The 22,947-nt window shown below is 40.7% G+C and overlaps 1 protein-coding gene across 10 annotated transcripts in view; it reads left to right on the forward strand.

Moving 5' to 3' along the window:
- The first annotated feature begins 104 nt into the window (after positions 1 to 104).
- MFSD2B (MFSD2 lysolipid transporter B, sphingolipid) overlaps positions 105 to 22,947 on the forward strand; it is a 43,152-nt gene continuing 20,309 nt past the window's right edge. For 4 of the 10 annotated variants that reach the window (XR_015708770.1, XM_009467315.2, XM_087776672.1 and 1 more), the window contains exons 1-6: positions 105 to 2,295; positions 8,301 to 8,417; positions 12,134 to 12,258; positions 15,254 to 15,377; positions 17,977 to 18,055; positions 22,069 to 22,238. Coding sequence is in view for 9 of the 10 variants with exons in the window: in XM_009467315.2 (XP_009465590.2) it covers positions 2,248 to 2,295; positions 8,301 to 8,417; positions 12,134 to 12,258; positions 15,254 to 15,377; positions 17,977 to 18,055; positions 22,069 to 22,238 (663 nt within the window). In the remaining variant the exon portion in view is untranslated. Of the gene's footprint in view, positions 2,296 to 2,665; positions 3,310 to 8,300; positions 8,418 to 8,886; positions 8,988 to 12,133; positions 12,259 to 12,888; positions 13,091 to 15,253; positions 15,378 to 17,976; positions 18,056 to 22,068; positions 22,239 to 22,947 lie in introns of all 10 variants that reach the window. The other 6 variants (XM_087776673.1, XM_087776674.1, XM_087776675.1 and 3 more) reach the window with 6 other exon arrangements.

A 22,947-nucleotide genomic window follows, 5' to 3' on the forward strand; every position in this document is an offset into this window, starting at 1 on the left:
CATGAAATGTCAAAGTAGCAGTCTGCTATGCCTTGCATTTGCAACATAGGAATTCAAAGAAATAATTACTGTAAAATTGATTGAAATTGAAGGGGGGGGTGTCAAATTTTAGGTAGGTAAATCCATTTTGCTTGTTATCAAAAGATCATGTTTTTGGAAAGGAGCCGTAAGTATTTAGTATTTCAACATTGATCCATGTCTGCTACCAGTATTTTAAGAGACTGGATAGCTTGATTCTGGCTGGCTATATATTGTGCTCTACTGAAATCAACTGTTTCTGGCTACAGCTTTGGTGTACTTGAGTGTGTATTTGCCGTTTGAAAGTGTCATGATCTTAATTACAAAATGAGAGCAAATCTTTAAAAAGTCAAGAGTGATGCCGACTGCACTAATCCCATGTTAGACTAGAAAGTGCCTTTAAAAAAAGGCAACGAACTGCTATTGGATAACTTATTTCCTAATTTGGAGAAAATCTTTGGAATGAATACAGGGCTCTCCTAAATCTAATTGGTTTCGGTCAATTTGTAAAGACTGATTAGCTACCTGTAGTGTCTGGACAGCCTAATCTCTTGCTCAGCGCTGTAGCCCGCTATTGTGCATTGGTCAAACAACAGTAAAACTAGCTTGATCAATGCTTGAGTTTGTGAAACACACAAATACTATCAGTTATTCATTGTTTCTTCACAAGCCTTCACTGTTTTGAGTAAAGCCTGTGCATTAACATAATTTACAGCAAAATTGAAATAGCCTGGAAAAGAACAAAGAAAGGAAATGTTTTCTGTGGTTTTTTTTCCTTTGTGAAGAAACATGCAAATGCAGGTAGCAAAGATTGAATGCGTTACGAGGACATTGTGTGAAGAGAAAAATGAAGAACCTAAATGTTTAATTTGAATGTTACAGGCATACCTTGTATCTAGCTCGGTGTTTTAGAACAAATTACATTTTGGGGCTGAGGGACTGAGCAGGCCGCCTCTGTTCTGAAGCCCATCTGGCCTCAGCCTTCAGGGACCCCTTGGAGCCGAAAAGCTTCAGAGAGTTTTTTGACAAGGCCTAATAAGGCCACAGTTTCAGTTTTGCATTGAAGGTCTGTTTTTTAAGAAATTTTTTTTAATGCCTTTTTTTTCAGAGTTTTGCAGATTTGCTGTAATCATTCTTGTCAAATGAGGTTGCACAGGGTTTGCCTATCAGTACTTGCGGCATAGTTTGCAGTGTCTGTGCAGTACCCACCAAGCGGCCCTGTCAGCGACGGAGCTCTGGGAATCAGTCGAGCCAGGAATCCCGGTGCGTGTAGGTTAGTCATCACCTTCCCAAGATGAGCAGATGACCCAGTCCTCGTGTGCTTCTTGGTTTGTTTAAACCCTCTTCTCCCAGGCTGTCTCACTGTTGAAAGAATTCAGACTTAAAAATGCAGGGGGTTTTGTTTGTTTTTTTGTTTTTTGTTTTTTTTTTTTCCCTCTGATGTGGCACACGCTCGCAAGACCATTTTCCTAGGGGCAGAGTGAACTTGTACTGCCTTAAATACTGGTGTCAGCTCCAGGGCCTTTGAGGGCAGCAGCAGCCGCTGCTTTTTCCGCAGCACGCTTCCCGGGTCAGGTGCGTTTTTTTGTGTCATCTCGTGTCCCGTTGACAGAAGACAGCGTTGCTGGCTGGCGCGGTTGTAAATTCCTGTAAATCAGAAAACAGCGCATCTCTTCAAAAGGAGAGAGCCGGTGTTCTGAGACTTTGGATGAAAACAACCCCAGGAACCTTCACCGTCTGACGCCCGACCGTTAAGCACCTCGCTGCGGGGCCAGGCGGGAGCAGCGGCCGTCGGGGTGCCGCGGTGCCTGAGGGGAGCGGCCGGGCGGGCGCGGTGGCGGCCTTCCTCTGGCTGCTCAGGCTGGCTAGCGGGCTTCCAGCACGATAGAGCCCGGGGTTTACCTCAGGGACGGCTCCCGCAGCAAAGAGCCGCCCTCGCCGCCGGGAGCTGCCCCGCTCCTCTCCGCAGGGGAAGTGGCACGGAGGGACGGAGCGTGGCGGGGTGTTCCCGCCGCCCGCAGGGGGCTCGGCTATGCAGCCCTCGCCCCAGGCGGGGAGAGGGCTCCTCTGGCGGGGAATGCCCGGGCCTGGAGGGCAGCGATAGCGCCTTCGCCCCGCCAGGGCGCTGCGTGAGGGTGCTGGGGACGCCACCCGCTCGCCCTCTCCTTCCCTCCGCCGCCCCGCCCCGGGCACGCAGGTGCTGGCCGGGGGTGGGCTGTCCGCTGTGCCATGGCGGGGGCTGCAAAGGACGCCCCGGAGCGCCCGGAGGAGGAGGAGGTAAGGGGCTGGGGAGGGGGAAAGGCGGCCGTCGTGGGGCTGGAGGAGCCCCTCGGCCACAGTCCCGGGGTGAGAGCGGGGCTGGAGTCCCACCCGCGCCCTCCTGCTCCGGCGCACTGTTTTTTGTTTGTTGTTTTTTTTTTTTAATTATTATTTTCATTGCCGGTAGGTTACGGGGAAGGGGGGTGGGCGCTCTCGGGGGGGTTTGGGGCAGCCTGAACTTTTTTGCTGCCGTGTTTTGTGAGGTGCTTCTTGCCCGGCGCAGCCTGTCCCAGCGAGGTACCCGAAACAGCTCTTAAATCCTTACCCTTAAATCCGCCCCCCTTCTCTCACCAAGGAGCTCCCTGTAACGCTGGTATTTTCCCTCCAGCGCACTATACGATGTTTACTGTCCACTTGGGTGGCAGGAGAAAGCTTTCCACTTTCTCTCCGCTGCGGGGCCGTCTCTCCGACCGAGGCAGGTGGGGTATCGGGGCAGGAGGGGGTTCGCTCTCCTCAGGAACCCCCATCAACTCCTAACTTCCAGGCGAGTGTTGCGAGTGAGAGAGTATCCAAATGCTTGCTCTTTGGGCTCGGTGCTTGCCGAGGTAGGAGTGCAGGGGCAGGTAAGAGGCGAGTGAGGGGGCACCTGGTAAAACGGCGAAGGGCAGCTTCAAAACGGCGGGGCCGAGGTAACCTTTCACAACGTGGTGGAGGGCGTTCGAGCCATGGAGCTCATCGGACGCTGTGGGCACGTGCTGTTCTGGCTTGAATTCTTATGTTCAGAAAGCATCTGGGTGAATTCATGGGAGAAATCTGAAGATTTTAAATAGAGATATGCCATCTTTGGGTCACAGAGCCCCTCAGTGCTATGTTGCTGGCAGCTGGAAGAATATCCTGGGAAAGCACCACAGTATCCTGCCCTCTTCGTGTGCCCTTTCTACGTGTCTGCACCCAAACCCTGCTGCTGTTATTTCTTCTACTCGGGTGGGCTGATGTTGCTGAGAAACCTGAAAACAGTCCTCAGGATACTTGGTATGAGGGACCTGTGACTATCACACTTGTGCTTTTAAGAGGCAGTTATACGGTCACTCACAGAACAGAAACATTACCGGTATTAATTCTGTGTTGAGAGAAAAGCTGACTCAAAAGTTGCTCCTCGCTAGCTACGTTTTCATTGTTTCTCAGATAAACCTAGACTAGCATTTATCTTTGGGTCACAGGTTTTGCTCTGTCTTCTTACTGCTTTTAAATTACTTGTTGGTTCAGTTCTGGACTCTACTGATAAAGAATAGCTTAGGACAAAATGTGGCTGCTCCCTGTGCCCATGATGTTCATGCAATATCTTCACACAGTTGCATAGAGTTGTTTTCAGTGTGCTTAAATACTTTCTTTAGAAATAAGATGATCTGTTATAAACACTGTATTCAATTTCTGTTCTGTTGGGGAAGGGAAAACTTATAAGAGTGAAAAGTATGGTTTTAACTTACAAGAGAATTATAAATAAAGGAACTACAGTGTATGAGATGCATGAATTTTCTATAACAATGTTTAAACTTATTCTTCTATTTAAGGAACAAAATCAAGTCTCTCAGCTATTATGCTTTCTTGGTTTACCTTGAAACACAATTAACTTTGATATGATGGGGGCATGTATAAGTACAAAATTGTCAAGTTAATCTGAGAACAAAAAAAGATTATAACTTCATTTGACCTTCCTTTCTCTTACCTTCCACCCCATCCTCTCATGTTTCTTCTAAAGCTTGTAGTAGCAATTTGATGTTGACATTCAACTACACCACAGGGGTCTCAAAACAAAATTTTCATTGTAAATACTTCGTATTTTGTTCCTTATTTGACCACTGCCTATACATTCAGATCTCTGGTGAATTTTTGGCGTACTTTAAGCTTACTGATAAGCTTACACAGGTGAAAAAGCTTTCACCAGATTTCACAGAAATCAATCAATTTCTGTTGCTTGAGGAAGCAATGCAGCAGGGAAATTCAGCCTTAAGAGAAAAACCCTGTTAGCCGCTCATAGCCAATGCGCTGCCGTTGGTCACACTGCTCTGCACGGGTGTGATGTTATCCTTCTCAAGACAGTTTCTGGTGTCATTTATTAGCAATATCATGTAAACCCAACCAGGGCTGGGGGACTTACTCCTCTAGATCCTGTAATGGGCAGCTGCCACCTGTCTCTTTTCTACTCTTAACTGTAAGCCCAGGAAGTTAGAAAGAAGGAAATGTTTCAGCTTTACTGGTGCGGAGACCTACCTTCACTTTTACCACCGTCTCATAGGATACTGAGGTAGAAAACATAGTGATTACCATATAACTTCAAAACAAAGAGTCAAAATAAACTATAGGCTGCTTCTTTGGGAAAGAGGCACCAGAATGTAGAGTCTGAATGGTTACTTCTCAGCAGACAGAAACTCTGGAGCACTCAATGAAATTACCAGGCAGCAGATCTGCAACGAACATGGTGGCATTTCCTTTCACAGTACGTGTCATTCACGTGTAGAACTGCTGTGGTGTGTTATGGCTTAACATACAAATGAATTCCAAAAGTAATTAGGCAAAATAAAAGGAAAACGGGTATTGAACAGTGATCAGGACGTAACCTCCATTTCAGGAAGTTCATGAACTGCAGATTCCCTGCATTTCTGTGGCTGACTGAACAGGACACCTTTGTGTGCTATGTCTATCTGACAGCTTTTTTTTTTTTTTTTTTTTGAAAATAACATTCATTAACAAAATTTAGTGAAAACTTAAATACTGCTGTGACCAAATATTAACTTTGCTTCAAGGTGATCTGGGAGCATGGTTCAGAAAGTAGCTGTGCAGCGTCCTGGGGGTGTGTGGAATTACAGTGAGACTTTTTAAAAAAAATGTATTAAGATTGTAAATTTTCTAACCGTGAAACTGATGTAGAGACAGGCGTATGGCCTACAGCCTGTAAGCCTGTTAGTTGACTGTTGACTGTTTCCTGTACTGCAACTTTAGCTAGACTAATTCTTAAGAACTTAATGTTCTTTGTGTTATAAAAATGTTTTGGAATCATGTATATTATACAGAGGCATTTACTTTTTCTGTGTTATCATGGCCTTAGCTATTGAAAGGACAAGGGGCAATGGTTTTAAACTGAAAGAGGGACATATGGAAGAAATTTTTACAATGAGGGTGGTGAGACACTGGCACAGGTTGCCCAGAGAGGTGGTAGATGCCCCATCCTTGGAGACATTCAAGGTCAGGTTGGATGGGGCTCTGAGCAACCTGATCTGGTTGAAGATGTCCCTGCTCATGGCAGGGGGTTGGACTGGATGATCTTCAAATGTCCCTTCCAACCCAAACCATTCTGTGATTCTGTGACAGGTACTAGGGAAAAAAGGTGGAAAAGCAGCATTATGGATCTAAAAGTTTTTCTCAGCTTGTTTTGGGGGTGGAATGGGATACAGGATTTACACAGCAGTGGTTTATGTCTCTTGATTTCAGCTGGAAGTCATTTTGCCAATGCTTGAAGATCAGAAGGGAAGGTATCAAAGGAAAATAAACTTTTAAAGTAATTTAATTTCTGGGAGGAGGGAGGTGAGGCTAGGAGAAGGGAATCATTAGCAAATAAAACAGCATGATAAAGTTTAAAAGTACACCACCCTAGGAGCAAAGCTCAAGAGGACTGTGCTGTGAGTCAAGCAAACAAGATTCTGTAGACCCCACAAGTCTGGGAAAGCTCACATTTAATAGGATTCACGTATGAAATATGGAGAGTTACTTTCGACAGCAAATATGTATGTAGTCTGTTTGTTGTGTTTAAAATCTTTTATCAAATTAAATAGTATATGGTTCTGATGAGGTCTGTCTTATGACCATTTGCCACTCTTTTTTTTTTTTTTTTTTTTTTTTTTTTTTTTTTTTCTTTTTTTTTTTTTCTTTTTTTTTTTTTTTTTTTTTTTTTTTTTTTTTTTTTTTTTTTTTTTTTTTTTTTTTATTTATATTTTTCTTTTTTTCTTTTTTTCTTTTTTTTCTTTTTTTTTCTTTTTTTTTCTTTTTTTCTTTTTTTCTTTTTTTCTTTTTCTTTTTTTCTTTTTTTCTTTTTTTCTTTTTTTCTTTTTTTCTTTTTTTCTTTTTTCTTTTTTTCTTTTTTTCTTTTTTTCTTTTTTTCTTTTTTTCTTTTTTTCTTTTTTTCTTTTTTTCTTTTTTTCTTTTTTTCTTTTTTTCTTTTTTTCTTTTTTTCTTTTTTTCTTTTTTTCTTTTTTTCTTTTTTTCTTTTTTTCTTTTTTTCTTTTTTTCTTTTTTTCTTTTTTTCTTTTTTTTTCTTTTTTTCTTTTTTTTTCTTTTTTTCTTTTTTTCTTTTTTTTCTTTTTTTCTTTTTTTTTCTTTTTTTCTTTTTTTCTTTTTTTTCTTTTTTTCTTTTTTTTTCTTTTTTTTTCTTTTTTTTTCCTGGAAAGAAAATTGTGAATACAGCGTACAAGTGAAGCCTACTGCGGTGATTCCATTTTGCAGCTCATGCCCTGACACTGTCCAATTTGCTTGGGCATAGTAATGGGATGCCCCTCCGTCTTTCTCTGTGGAAATACAGAAAGGAAAGAGTCCTGATACTCAGTGCTTGTTCACACCCACACAGATAAAAGAGTTCCAAGGAAAATGACTAGATGACGAAAGGCTCTGTCTAGAAGTCTAAAACTTACCAAAACTCTGTTAGGTAGTAAAGATGATGGTACTTAGTAAATTTAAAAATGCTCAGAAATTATGTAATGTATCAGAATATTATCATTGTGGTGGATCTCATTACCATATCTCTATTTTTATCCTGATTTAATGTAAGAATTAAGGGCTTGTGCAGTCAGTTCAGAGAGAGGGCAGACCCAGGATTAATATTGCTGCTCCTCTTCATGTTTCCTGATTCCTGCTGACAGCAGTCTTTAAAGAGCGATTGAAAGCCTGAAAGTCTAAATTCAGGTTGGATATGTTGTCCCTTTGAAAGGAATACAAGATTAATGAAGAGTCATTTTCTTCCCGTATTTTGAATTTTATGGCATGAAATTAAGTCTTAAGATTTTTTTAATGGCTTTCTAGCATTATGGAACTTCTGCTATTGGAAAACACAGTGTTCTTCATTAGAATTTCTGTTAGACTCTGTACGTTTTTTGTCCTTTAATTACTGTTATGAAACCTTATTTTCAGCTTTTATCTTACTCTTATTTGGCAATTCTATTGGAGAATATTCTTGGATGCTCACGGTACTTTTCAAACATCAAAAGGCAAATGAGAGAGCACAGTTTTGCAAAATTTTTCAAACACACCTGGAGTGACTTAGAGTCCTTCCTAAAGAGGACTTGGGCCCCAAAATCACTTTACCTATTATGCCAACTTTCACAAAAGATATAGAAAAGTCAAAAGGAAGATGTACAAACTTAAATGACTTTGCCAGGGTCACACCAGCATTTTGTGACAAAGTAAGGAAGGAATGGAGCACAAATGTTTGGGATCTATTCGGTCTGCATTTGACTGCAGAACTTTCCTTCTATTAATGTTGTCTAATTACTATGGTATGAGAGTATATATCAATTATTATGGTCTGAAAGATTAATATAAGATTTTTTTTTTAAAAAGTAATCAAATTTTCAACCTTTAAAAAAAATCTGAATTAAACATTCAAGGACAAAACTAAGCTCAGAAAATAGTGTAACAGTATGTGCACTTCTTTGCCGCTTCTTGCTTGTTTGTAGACTTTTTCCTTTTCAGTAGCTTGCGAGAAGCAGGTAGGTAAGCCTAGACTCCCTTGCAGGAACACTGTAATCTGTTTCTAGGGGCTGAATTAAGGAACAAAACCATTAAAAATCAAAGCAATGAGCATCCAAATGCCTGGTGATGATCGGGGTTGAGGGCATATGGATTTATTAGTGGAATACCTGTGAAGAGAATACCTGAATTTGGTGTTAACCTTAGACTTTAACCTTATGATTTCTGTAGCTTTTAACTTGTGTGCTTTGTTTTTCTCATCATTTGTTCTGCTTCATCTTGAACAGGAATATAGGCTCTCGATTTGCAGCAAATTATGCTATGCAATAGGAGGCGCCCCAAATCAAGTGGCAGGGAGTGCTGCTGCTTTCTTCCTACAGATCTACCTGCTAGATATAGCCCATGTAAGTAGCACAAGAAACCTTTACAGATTGTAGACTTACCTCAACTCTGATGTTGTCAACAATGTCCGTGGAATGATAAAAGGTGAATTAGCTAATAAAGCTTTTAAATTGTCTTGTTTTCATTGCCTCTAGCTGTTCAGTGTCCTGGAAATGGCATAAACTTGTCCAGAAATGTTTATTTTTCTTTTTCACTAGCTGCCTTTCTGTCTAGAAGTGGCCATTGTTTGCTTTTAGTTTGGTATCATTAGTAGAGCTTTAGGTACTGTAGAGCTGACACAACTGCAGACACAAGAAAAAGCAGTTCTCTGTGTTCTCAGGAGAGTCAGAGAGTGTAGGATATGAAACATTTGAAACATTAGTGGTGCAATGTTGAGGTTGTGAAGTTTTGTTCATTTGGTTTAGTTAAAATCACTGCAGTTGCATCTAGTAGTCAACATAATTTCACATAAATTTTATTTGGTTTGTCTAGGGTAATTTCTTTGCAAAGAAAGCTGAGCTACCGTTCCTGAAGGTTCTTTGCTTCCAGTCTGTGGCTTTCTGGTGCAGAAGCAGACCTGTTAAAACAAAGCAGTAAGAGTCATCCCATTCATCTGACTTTCAGCTGCTCCAGCTAGATTTCAGGACAGCAGAGAAACAAAGAAAATCAATCCATATGCATTTTTTACTGTTCTGGGTTGTCTTGTATGTTTGCATGGTAACTCGGTGGGACAGATAAAATATTATAGAATAGAAAAAAGAATTTTAGGGAAACGAGGCCAAATTGCAGGGACTGTGAGAACAGCTGTAGCCAAAACTGCATGAGTGGCTTTCAGCACTGATGACTGTTTTTATTTGCTGGAAAGAACAGGAGGTTCTGGATCAGATATTGTTATCCGTTTGCTGTTTAAGATGCAGAAAGGCAGGATACCATGACTAGGGGAGTGGAGGTGTCCAAAAGACTGCGTTTATGGTTTTCCTATAAAAGTCTGGTATCAGAAGCTGAGGTGTGACTTACTTGATAAAATTGGCAACACGATAAGACTGACATATAAAACTGAGATCTTGAGTGTCTTGTTGAGATCAAAGTCACAAGATCTAGAAAATGGGCCAGTTTTGGACAGCAGTGCCAAAGATGGCAAGTGGATGGTGTGGAGTCTGAGGAGTTGGAGGTGGAACAGGTAACCTGGAGATGCAGCTCTGACTACAGTTGTTTCACACTTACATCAAGGATGGCAATACAAGCCATTGGAGATGATGAAGCATGAACCGAATGAGAAAGACACTAATACAATTTTCCCAGGGTGCTTATAAATACGGCAATTTCCTCACCCTCTGCTTATCACAGAAATTGAAAATTCTTGAAGCTAAGGACTGTTAATTTCTTTATCTGTTTGTGTACAGTGTCCAGAAAGCCAGGGTCCCGTTCATGCATCTTTGGGCACTACCTAAATAAATGACCTAATAATTATTATTTTGTTAACAAGCTCCTACTGAAACCCAATAATTTTGCTTAATGTTTGTAATGATACACTTACAACTTCATTAAGGGGCTTAATTATTTGTTCCTTGATGGTTTAGTTTGTTCTCTGAAGTAATCCTGCAGGGACAGGATTTATTTCAAGGCCTGATAAACAGCTCTGAATTCCTGTGGTTTTTTCCACACATTTTCAGGGGAGAGCATGTAATTTTATAGTCACTACCTGGATTTAATTCTTGCCCACTTAGAGGGCAGAACTGTTTTAGCTCTTTGAGAGACTGGGAAACTCACTAGGTGTAATCTTTCATACATAATCTGGATCCTTTCTAAGAAAATTACATTTGTATTACTTTCTGTAATTCCTTTTGAATTCCATGTTCCACCTAAATTACCTGTGTAAACTACAGACATATAAATGTAACTCCAAACCACCACAAATTACTAGAAAACACCAAAACCTCTGATAATAGGATCCTGGTCTTTATTCCTTTTGAGATGGGCAAATTTAGCATATTTTGTATTTTATTAACACCGGGAAGTTTCTGGCATTGGTGCTGACAGACACTGTCTAGATTTAGGGGCTAAGAAAATGCAGCCAAGGGATGTATAAGCCCCTACTAATGATGAAGACAGGGTGACTATGCAGACTCCACTCTTAACGTAAGAGAGGGTTTAATTTTCCTCAAGGCTTTTTTCCACTTCTGTTTATGTAGTATCCACTTCCTTTCTGTCTATTCACATTATCTGAACAAAATACCAATGCAAAACCCACCTAATGTGAAGCTTTCTGTCTCTGTGTCCCTCATCACTCCCGTATTTCAACCCCTGTATCTTTCTGACTGCTGTTTTGTACTTGTTTTGGCTGACCTGTCTCTTGAGAAGCAGTAGTGACTTGTGAGCAGTTCCAGTGCAGCCCCGATGGGAAGCCTTCCTCAGAGCTGCTCGGTGTCTTGCCACCCTAGCTGTGGGAGGGTACCAGTTAGCGAAGGTGGATGAGGTGAATGTCAGCAAACTGCTGTGGGACAGAGCTCAATACTCATCCCAGTCTTGTTCTACAGTGCAGCAATAGGATGCTTGGAGAGCCACTGTCGTTACCTGCTGGAGACAATTTCACCTAATTGGGCTAAAATTTAACAGGTGTGATTACAAAAATGCATCGCATCTGCCTTTTACAAAGGTCATCCAGGACATCTCGGAGATTATTGCTTTTCTTTCACCTCTGAGGGAATACCCACAGCAAATTCTGCAGGCAGGGGACCTGCACGAGCTGGAAGCCGTGTGATGCTGCCTAGGAGGCAGTAAGCTCTGCAGAAAAGCAGGGAATACTAGCTCAAGCTTGGTGTTGTATCAGCTGCATTCGCCAGGCTTCCTGCTGGGTTGGAACACTGATAGCATGAAGAAGCATGTAGGTGAAGGAGTTTTGTTTGCTGCTGCTGTTTAAGCCCCGTAGGCTATTTCAGCAGTCTCTCGCTCTCTCTTTCTCCCCCCACCTTTTTTAACCATTGTGTGATATGGATTCCTAAGCTCTTTACAGATATATGTGAAAAATAACTACGTTGCCTGGGATAAACTGTATTTCTAAATAGGCACTTAAATATGGTCCTCCTAGGCTAACTTCAAAGGTTTTTCTTATGCAATCCATGAACATTTTTCAGGTGAGATTTGTTGGACATGTGCTGGGAACTTTGATTTGAACAGATGTGCCTTATGCAGTTCAGTTGTCACAGTTCAGTTCTGAGTGGATAAAGTCTGCTGTGCTACAGCCTCTTCCACAGCCTCATGCCACCAGTTGGCAGCCTTGTTGGTAATCTTAGGGGATGAAAAAACATGAATGCATGTAAACACCTCCCTCTACTTTTTTTTCTAGATCAGATCAAAATGAAGATATGGGGAGATGGGGCTGTGTGGGGAACAAAGTGAGGGGATAATGACAGAGGGACTCTGTCAGGTTTTATGACTAAAACAAGGACTTTAGACTACTATTTGACTCTGACTCATTTTCCTAGTTCTAAACACATTAATAATTTGTCTTTCCTTGCACTTTTCCCCTCTAATCCCTTCTTGCATGCTGCCTGTCTCAATGTCTCGTTTGCTATGGGTAACCAATAGTAATTTCTATGACAGCAGCAGACATGTTTTGTAAATGAACTATCATTATTCTTTAAAACACTGAGGTTTTTTTCTGGAAAGTTGCTTTATGCTGTTTCATTGTATTGTGAAACAATGGCTCTTGTTTACAGAATTCTGTCTGTACTTTCAGATTACTCCGTTTCATGCCTCTCTGGTACTGTTCATTGGCAAAGCCTCAGGTGCAGTTACTGATCCTGTTGCTGGCTTTTTTATTAGCAAAAGTAGATGGACAAAAATTGGCCGGCTCATGCCTTGGTAAGCATAAATGTGTACGTATATGTACATATATATATATATATATGAATATTGTATATGTGTGTGTTGTGACCGTACAGTCACCTCATTCAATTAGACTCATTTTTCTTTGCCTGTTTCCCAGACAACAGTGATTGTATTCATTCTACATATATAAAGTCAGCATTTCTAAAGGGACAGTGTGATGTTTCACTGTGACGTACTTACCTGTTGTATGCACTCTAGCTAGTACACTTGTACATGCGATGTCCAGGAGAGGTTAGAAGAATGAATGTTACTTGTATAGGAAGGAGATTGACAGGTGTGAAGCAAGAAAATTGGAAAGGATTAGTCCATGTTAGAGGAACCCAAGCTCATCTATGCCACAGGGCATTTATTTGTTGGGTTTTTTATATTTTGGAAGTCGAGGGAGACCGAGTAGTTTGTGAAATAGGGAGTCTTTCATCACTGCTCTATCTCATGCATTATAAGGATGTATTATAAGATATTTTGAATTAATATAGCCCCTAAACTTGATTCACAACAAAAATCTAAGAGTAAATGTGGTACCCTGAGCAAAGAAGTTGAATTTTCATGGAAAATAAGCCCAGTTGTTTAGCTGGTGGTTCTCTTGCTGTTGTGTGGTTTTAGGGCTACAGAAACTTGCCCGTGGACAGCTTATATCTGACAAAGAATAGAAGGCAAGTACATGTTGGAAGAAGGCTGAGATCAGCTGCTCTCGGCCCCAGCAGGAACAGGGCCTTCAGGTCAAAGTTAAGCTTTTTGTCAAGAGCCCCATGGGAAAAGAGGAGCTTGCTGCTGTTTCTCTTTTCAGGATTTGGTTTGTGGCCAGGTAAATGGAGCACTTTTTAATGAGCACTGAATTAACTCAGTAACAAAGTTATTAAAAAAGAAAACAATGACATTTTTATACAAATGCCATTAGATGTATTCTGATACATTCTTTTTTCAGTTCTCTGAAAATACTGCGAATACATGTGTTTAGTGTTAATTCGATGTTAGAATAACTCCCATCCTAGCACAAGCATGAACTTATCAGCCCTTTGCACTGTAAACCAACCACTGTACAACTTGCACTTCTTACAGGAAAAATGCTTATCTAACCCAGCCTTTAATATACATTCATCAGACAGCTGCTTTCTTTCCAGAAGGATTTTGTCTGGTTTTTTTTGGTAATGGTAATTCTTTTCATGGGGATTTTGTTCCTACACTTTGGAGGTCAGGCTTTATTTATACAAAGCAAAAAATGGGTCTTCCATTAGCTTAAAAATACTTTAGTATTTTGAAATTATTCCGACTTCTTAAGTATCTAGAGTGAAGCAATGGAATTGGCTCAGTCAGAAAAGCTTGCCAGCAAAGGAAGAACATTAGTAAAGAAGGTGAATGTTTAACTATAGCTTAATACTGTACTCAATACAGTAAGAAGTCATTAATCACTATTGATCTCTTTTATGTAATGTGTTTAAAAGGCATAAGCAGACATTGACTTGAAATACACAAACGTGGTCAAATATTTTGTCAAAGGAGATAATGGTAGACAATCGGATATTCAGCAACTTCTGCAAGGCTCTGAAAACTCACTGACATTAATGAGGAAAGGAAAATGTGGAAAGAGGATGGAAGGGGGGAAGAATACCGAGAGGGTTATTGCTGAAAAGTTGCATGAAAAATTGACTATGAAAATATTTTACTGTGGTGACTCTGGACACCAGTCTTGGAAGAGCTCACACTTTTGGAGAGGAAGGTGGATGCCGAGAGATGTGTCAGGGTTTTACCCTTATTTGTGTTTTCCATTGCTGACCAGCTGTGGGTGAACTGTGGCCTGGGGACTGGAGGGATAGAGAATACCAGAACCTGGCACTTTCCTTGTAAATGTTCAGCTCCCAGTGATGTTGTCCATCCCAAAGAGCAGTGTGGGAAAGCCATTGTTTTACTAAACTATTTACCCACATTACTCTTTTGTATTCCAGGTTTTCAGTTCACGACTGCAAAATAATCAGCTGACCCCCAATGTCAGTAGTGCTGTTGTGAAGGGATTAATCTGTTTTCTCTTTTATGTGTTTGGATATTTTTTGTTGCGATCTTGGTCATCTAATTGCATTGTTTAATGTCTGATTTACAAGAATACCAGAGAGCCCTGCTGCTGCTGCAACTCAGACTTTTGGGAAATAATAGCATCTGACCACTTCTTCTGTATCATGGAGTTTAATGGGTATTGTTTGCCTGAAATAATTTTTAGGCTAATGTAATTAATTGCTGGTTAATGGCAATGTCTGGAATTGAAGTTTCTGTGGTTCTTTTTTTTAAGCCACCTTCCTCACCGGAAGATGATCCTTTTGTATTTGAAGTGATTAGGAGTTTTGCCGCTAAATGGAGCAAATTATCATATACCCAAGTAGATACAGATTGTAGGAACTTTTGCAGTGGGCTGTCCATTATATTTTGTGCTGTTTTCAGCATTTTTAAGTGTATCAATGTATTTGCACTTGCTTGAAGTAGCAATGAGGAGGCTAAGTTGAGAGAAAAACTGAAGGCATTAAAATGGAAGAGGGAATCCTTGGTAATAAGTAGGCTCATGTAAAAATTGCTGACGTATGCGAAGACATGTGACAACAGAGCTTAGTTTTCAGTGGTTCTTTCTAATAAATGTGTAGTCTGAGACATGTACTAAGGAATGCCAATATAAGTATGCTGTTACAGTGCATGTGCAAGGAAATTGTGTCTGTTCTGAGTGGGATATTAACTTAAGTATAACTCTTCCTTCAGATTTGCTTTTTCTTTCCATTTTATAGAAGTACTAGTATAACAGTATACATTTTATATTAATCTGTGCATTTAATGCATGCTAATGTTTAATACTTAAAACATGGCATTATTGTAGTTAGAAAAACTCCACATAAAATAAATTGCATTACATTGATTATTAGCAGGAAAATTTAATGTGCTTTGCTATCATTACGTTGAGATTGTTGACATGTGTTAATCTTCTTTGCAGGATGCTGGCATGTACACCTTTCACAGTAGTGTCCTATTTTTTTATGTGGTACCTGCCTCCTTTTGTATCGGGAAGAGTTGCGTGGTACCTGATTTTCTACTGCCTTTTCCAAGCACTGACCACAGTGAGTAGGTTACAGGTCGTCATGTTCTCAGCAGTAACTCGCTTGTTTTCTGTCTGTGTTCATGCATTCAGATTTAGCAAACTGACATTTAACAACACTTTACATTTGATTTCAACTTCTAGTGAGTTTAAGGAATAGGCAGATGTCCTTTTATCAAACTTTCTGCTGGTTGATGGTTTATGCTAATGCTTTCTCTGGCAAATGACCTGCTAATTCAGACAGATTACCTCCAGTCGCTTTCACTGGCAGCACCCTAAATACTCAACTCAGAGAGAGAGAGAGAGTATACTCTCATGTGTAGAACTCATGTACAGAACTACAGAGACCTTCGGATTCCTAATTCCAGTTAGACATCTAACGTGTCATAACTTCTATTTTCAGGAGCAGATTAGGAGACCAAGTAGGTTTATGGCTCCAGTTCTGGGTGTGTTGACTCAAGCTAGAAGGCAATGAAAAGTCAGGGTACCAGAGCTGAAATAGTATTGATAGTAGTCATCATGATATTTATGCCTGGATAGAAGAGTTTGAGCACATGAATTTTTTAATACAGCCCGAACTTGCAATATTTATGCAGAAGCCATCATTTCAGTGGATCCCAAAGAACTTCTCTGACACGTTCCACACTGTACACGTAGGGGTTGCATCACCCCATTTTGCTTTCTAGCCAATATCAAGGTGAAACAAGGTATCTTCCCTGCAAAGCAGTATCACACAGCAGATTATGGCTGGAAGTGAGACAGCTGCATTGCAATTTGGCAGGGTGTATCCTGGCTGATTGAAGTTCACTGATCACACTTTGAAAAAGCAGTTCCCAGACATTTAAAATGTTTGTGTTTCTTGTTTGACTTTGGCTTTTCTCCTGTTTACAGATCTGTTGGACCTGGGAATTCTGTATTCCTGTGTTAAGCTGGAATGTTTCCCTAGGTCCTTTTTTTCTTTTGGAGAAAGATGGTCCAGAAGACGTTCATAATGGCTTAAAATAATTTTCTTCCCTCTCTCTTTTGAAGGAAAAACACAGCTTTTCCATGCCAGAGCTTTGAAAACGTATATATTTGCCATGTTTGATGGAGGTGAACAGAAAAGCATTTTGTACGAACAGAGTAGGATGCAGATTGTGAGACTTGGTTTGCCTGGCTACAGATCTCTGTGGTGGTGGAAACACCACAGAGAACTTTATTGTTCAAGCAAATTCATGTCCCGCTTCCACTTTACAGAAGTCTGAGAGTTTGGCCTGTATGTTGTTCCAAGATTTTAGAAGTTGTGCTGGTTTTGACTGGGATAGAGTTAATTTTCTTCGCAGTAGCTAGTATGGGGCTATGTTTTGGATTTGTGCTGGAAACGGTGTTGATAACACAGGGATTTTTTAGTTGGGAGGGGACACAGCCAGGACAGCTGACCCCAACTGACCAAAGGAATATTCCGTACCATATGACGTCATGTTCAGCATAGAAAGCTGGGGGAAGAAGAAGGAAGGGGGGGATGTTTGGAGTGATGGCATTTTGTCTTCCCAAGTAACCATTACACGTGATGGAGCCCTGCTTGCCTGGAGATGGCTGAACACCTGCCTGCCAATGGGAAGGAGTGAATGAACTCCTTGCTTTGCTTTGCTTGCATGCACAGCTTTTGCTTTCCCTATTAAACCGTCTTCATCTCAACCCATGAGTTTTTTCACTTTTACCCTTCCAATTCTCTCCCCCATCCCACTGGGGGGGAGTGAGCGAGCGGCTGGGTGGGGCTTAGCTGCCGGCTGGGGTTAAACCATGTCAGAAGTGATCTTTATTTTAGTTCAACGCTATGAGGACAGGGTCCCATTCACATCATGACCATCCAAAAGGTGAAGCCTTTTAATGTTCAATAGTTATTTTCAATGAAGTACTACTGGAGATAAGGCCTCTCCTGCAGTAAAAGTGGGGCTCATTTACCCAGCATCGCAATAAATATTGCCAGTGCATTGTTTCCACCAAGATTTTACAGCAAGGTATCAATTGCGTGCTAGATACGGTGCTGTAAAAACAAACAAGCAACACTCCTTATCTACCTTTTTGTCAGTGCATGGAAATAACAATTGGGTGTTTCTATCTATTCTTAACTCAAATTAAGGAGTGTATGGCAAAATGGTGCTGAAGACAAAGTAGTTTTCACAATTATCTCCTGGAATTACATAGTGAGACAGATATTTGAAATATTTGGGGGATTTATACAGTCTTCTGGCTTGAATAAAGTGGAAAATTGTATTGTCTTTATTATGGCTTTGCTTCCTGTTAGTTAGCTGAAGCTAGAAACATGATAGTCTCCTAGTGCAAAGAAAACTAGATGCTTTATAGCCTAGCTATGAAGGACGTGTTCCCAAGGGAGCTGAAGGAGCACAGCATTAAGGTGAAGTCTCTTGGTAATTTATTATTTATTATTTGTATTATGAAAGATACTTTTTTACTCTTATATGCTTTACAAATCAGAAAGAAAAGACAGGTCTTTGTGCTAAAAAATACAGTGTTCTAAATAAGTGAATTCCAAGGTCGCATTAAACCATTTTCCTGGATATCAAAGGAATACAGCATTTACCCTGACATTTACTAAGTGATGTTCTTTCTTTGCATAGTTATTCCAAGTACCATATTCTGCCCTTACCATGTTTCTCAGCACAGACCAGAAGGAGAGAGACTCTGCAACAGCATACCGTGAGTGTGATCTGGGCTTTCTCATGTGGATTAAGGCTGAGTTTTATTTAAAATCATTCTCTATCTATAGGAAGTTCCTAATGGTTTGTGTCCCTAAACTGGACTTTTATATGAGATTTTTAATATCTGATGAAAAATATTTTGTCTCGTAAATGCTTCCATTTTTCTAGCTAAATAGGAGGCATTAATGCTCTATTGTCTCAAATTATCTGATTACCTATAAACTCCCTTCGGTTTATTGATAGCCAGACAAAACAATAAAAACTGCTCTTGCCCAAGCCAGGATAGGGTTTAATGATTTCATTTAAAGGTGATTTGTAGGGGGAAAACCAAAGTGCTGATCTTCTTTAACATTGGATTAAAGAAAGCCTGAAAGTAATTTTGAGTATTTTCTTTTGTTTGTTTGTTTGTATTTCTTTAGGTTTATGTGTTTCATGTTATAAATTCAAATCTCCAAGCTGTTTGCTCTAAAAAAATTTCTAGAACTCATAGAACCAAGCCAGTTAACCCCACCAAAAAAGGAGAGTAATTTGCATGCATGTTCACAGCAACTGAAATCACTCTTTTTATTTCATCTGTGTTTGTTTAATTCTAACATATACCAGGTAGTTTAAGGACAGATCTTGCTGTAATATAACTAGCACTCTGACTGTATTAGCTAAAAGAATGAGGGCTTCCAGATCATATCTCTGGCTCTTCAACAATCAGAAGAAGACAAAGATATTGCTTTGAAGCAAATTGATAGGATGAAAAAAGTGCAATGAAAATCTTTTCAGTATTTCCTGGGTAGATCATAAATTGAATGTAAGAACAGTTTCTTTTCTTCCTACTTTCTTCAGCTCTGTTTTCATGCCTCCTTTATTATTTAACTGCTGTCTCTCACGGCCACCAGCATTAAGCAAGGTAAAGAGAAAAGAGTGCTCAAATGTCACATGAAAGACTTTTCTGTGTCTTAACTTGTCCTTCAGTGTTGCTTTTGAATAACTTGTAATTCTTTTGTTGCAGCTGTTTTCTCTTCCTGGCAGGAGCCCTTTTCTCTTCCATTAGTCCTTCTAACCCTCAACATACTTGCTTGAGTATGTTGAAAACTAGACCATAGAGGCACAATGAAATGGCCAGAAGTGCTAAAAAAATCATGTCAGAAGTTCTAGATACAATATCCCCTGAGCAACCCAATCCCTTTCCGGCCACATGGAACAGTTGTAATTTGCATTATCATCAACTATCTCAAGAGAAAGTCTGGGCTAGCAGTCACAGGACAGAACTAAACAGCAGGAGATTCCAGTTGTGTTATATTCTTTGGCACTGACTGTATTCTGAGTCATCTGGCCTAAATTCTAACTAAATCCATGTACCTAGTGTTTTCTATTGTCTGGTTTTATGTCTTCAGAGTCTGTGATCCAAATGAATGTGCTTTCCTATCTGCTAGTCCCATGCAAGGCTTCACAGGCATGTGAAATTTGTGCTCATAAAAGCTGTTGAACTCCATGGCTGAGAGGTGTTATACATACATAGTGTCATTTTATTGTTCAGAAAGGGTTTAACTTTTCAGTCTACAGCTGTTCTCCTAAGCCAAGTTAGGGTGGTGGAATGAACCATAGTTTTGACGTTTCAAATGTTGGTATTTTTGTATATTTTGAAATTATGTTTGTTTGGAGCCAAGTTTTCTTGTAATGGTTATGATTAGGTGAGAATCTTTTTTTTTATATATATATATTTTTTTTTTTTTAAACAAGTGTTTTACTTAAACACTTTTGCCTTTCTGGGTTTCATAGAGAATTCTTCTTGTTGATAGACTTTCTTGGATGCAGTTGGTTGTTCAGGCATTTCTTCAACTGTTTAAAGAAAAACAGCTGTGTAATATAAAGTGTGCTTTAAAAAAAAAAAGGTTGGGATCAGAGGATCCATTACCCTCTACTAGAGACAAGCAGAACTGCTTATTTTAAGTTTTGTCCTGCTCTTTACTATAAATGCATGGTAGAAATACTGGATTCCAAAGTTCCTTTAACATAAATCCTACTTACATTCTGGACAAAATATAACTTATTTCAAGGATGATCTGCTTTCTGAAAGATCAGTTTTCCCAGCTAAGGTGGAAAGTAATACATCATAAATTCTGAGCACACAAGAACTTTGAAATCTGCCGGTTTCTCAGCTCTTGGGGCTACTTAGAAAATGAGGTTTCACTATGGTTGTATTTCTGTTGCTGATAATGATGCTTTTGAGCTTAATTCTATGCAAGTGCTTGGTAAAATGCAGACGTAGAGCCCTAGATAAAGGTTATAAATGTGTAGGTGGTATTTTGAGTGAAAGGTGTACTTCAGGTGCATTGCCTTTGCACTGAGCAGTCAACAGTTTGGAAGCTCTGCAAGGCCCATCTGAGACTAGTTTGTGGCCAAACACTTCAGATCAGGTTGAGGTTAGGATTTCCACCATCTGCCAGCATTTTTGTGTGTGTGGACAGAATTGCTAGTGAGATTGGATGTGAAGTTTGGGGAAGAGGGGTGGGGTTTTTTTAACCCCCATTGGTTTAAATTAATATTATGTGAAGCCTCAAATTTTCCATTCAGAAACATTCTCTGTTTGGGAACATACTAACAATGGTTTAAATGATCCAAGTCTCCTAGGGAGTGTCTCTTTCCTTTTCCTTACTTGATCTTTCATAGCTGCATACAGCCCTCATTACTGCACTATCTGAACACCTCGCAGTCTGTGTGCATTACCCTCCCGTTAGGTGGAGAAGTACTTTTATCCTCTTACAAGGATACACAAAAAGGCATGTGTTCAAGGCCACCTAAGAAGGCTGTTACACAGCAGAGAACTTGAATAAACCTGAACCTAGGAGCTTTTGAAACACCTGTCGCTTCCCAGGAGAGTATGATAACCACCAGGGCACAACCTGCTCTGGAAGGGGCCCTTCAAAATCCCCCATGGTGCTTCTGAGAAAAGAACATGGGACTCCTGGCCACTGAGAGAGAATAAGTAGAAAAAAAGCCTGATGTTTAGGTCAATGAGAAGAGCATTCCCTCTTAAACAGGGAGTCTTGGTCCCTGTTCCTAATCTGTTCACGTATTCAGCCCCATGGATCTTTATGCAAAATGTGTAAATAGTCTCTGGAGCTAGGACAGGCATTCAGTTTATCTCCCTGCCATGGCCATATTGCATGGAAACAGGAGTGGTAAGCTGGAAATCCCTCAAGGTGAGAAGGGTCTAGAACCCAGATTACTCACCCCTCGCCTGTGACGGAGCTGTAACCACTAGCTGCCTTGTTGACTGATTTTCAGTACATGAAGCATGAGCTGGATGCTCATGGTTAGATCTTTGCTTTCCCAAATGGAGGTTTTGGTTGTTTTTTAAGATGATCCCTTGTTCTGATGGTACTTGGAGTGTTAGTGATCTGAATCATTCTCTGAGGCTGAGGTAGCTAGTTCAGCCTGACTGTGGCCTTAGGCAGTTAAGAACAGCATCTGCTGTTTCAAAGAGCTTTGCATCTGTATTCTTTCTAACATAAGCCTGAAGTAAGTATCGTTTTATTTTACAGTTGGAGAACCTAGAGGTCTGATCAGATAAGTGGCTTGAAAAGTGTTTCACAAGTTACTGTCAAGCTTGAGATGAAAAGTCTGATGTTATGGCTCCTAGTCCTGCTTTTGAAAAATGGCATTCAACATTTAAACTGTAGTTCCTCTCTGGTCCTCAAGATGAAAGGTTTCTATGTTATCTCCATGTGGCTCTTCATCTCAGCCGCATCCATCATGCAGCTTGTATAAAAGAGGCTCTTCCATGGAGGCTTCTAAAAGCTGATCAGAAAATAGATAGCAAAACTGTCTTTCCTTGAAACTGTTCTATTACTGACCTTCCAGTTCTGCTGTTCTTGGTATTGCTTTTTCTGCTTGTTCCCTGTGAAAGAAAATGGTTTGGTGAGGTTTCTCTTCAGTGAGACAAATGAGCAAGCTTGCAGACAGTGGAGGTATCGAGATTTCCTCCTCAGCGCACATTTGTGCTTCCTTCTTTAGGAATGACCATGGAAGTGCTTGGGACCTTGATTGGAGCTGCGCTTCAGGGGCAGATTGTGGCCAGTGCTCATGTCTCTCATCACTGCATTGTGAATCCCCCGGTAAACACAACGGACTCCTGGCATGACACTCCCAGCTTCCCAGACCCCTCAGATCCCCTGTCTCATCAAGTAAGTGTCTATGGGAGCACACTAAAATCTCTTAGGGAGGTGGGGGGGCAGTTCTGTAGTACCATGTCATATCATCCAGCTGGTTGAACGTGAACATGACTTCCTTGAAATCAGTAACGCTGGCGCTGAGACAAGGACCTTGTTGCAAACGAGGCTTCCCGTCTGTTGTCCTTGCAACCACTTCTCAGCGTGACAGCAGAATTACACTGAGGAGCTTTGCTGAAGATCATAGAATCATAGAATCGTTAAGGTTGGAAAAGACCCTTAAGATCATCGAGTCCAACCGTTAACCCAGCACTGCCAAGTCCATCTATACCATATCCTCGAGCACCACATCTATCCGTTTTTTAAATACCTCTAGGGATGGAGACTCAACCACTTCCCTGGGCAGCCTGTTCCAACGCTTGACCACCCTTTCGGTGAAGAAGTTTTTCCTAATATCTAACCTAAACCTCCCCTGGCGCACCTTTTGAGGCCATTTCCTCTTGTTCTGTCACTCGTTACTGGGGAGAAGAGACCGACCCCCACCTCGCTACAGCCTCCTTTCAGGTAGTTGTAAAGAGCAATAAGGTCTTCCCTCAGCCTCCTCCAGGCTAAACAACCCCAGTTCCCTCAGCCGCTCCTCATAAGACTTGTGTTCTAGACCCTTCACCAGCTTCGTTGCCCTCCTCTGGACACGCTCCAGCACCTCGATGTCCTTCTTGTAGTG

This window comes from Nipponia nippon, unplaced genomic scaffold (genome assembly GCF_047370975.1).
Source record: "Nipponia nippon isolate SJK-2023a ecotype South Korea unplaced genomic scaffold, ASM4737097v1 scaffold_4, whole genome shotgun sequence".
NCBI classification, from domain to species: domain Eukaryota; kingdom Metazoa; phylum Chordata; class Aves; order Pelecaniformes; family Threskiornithidae; genus Nipponia; species Nipponia nippon.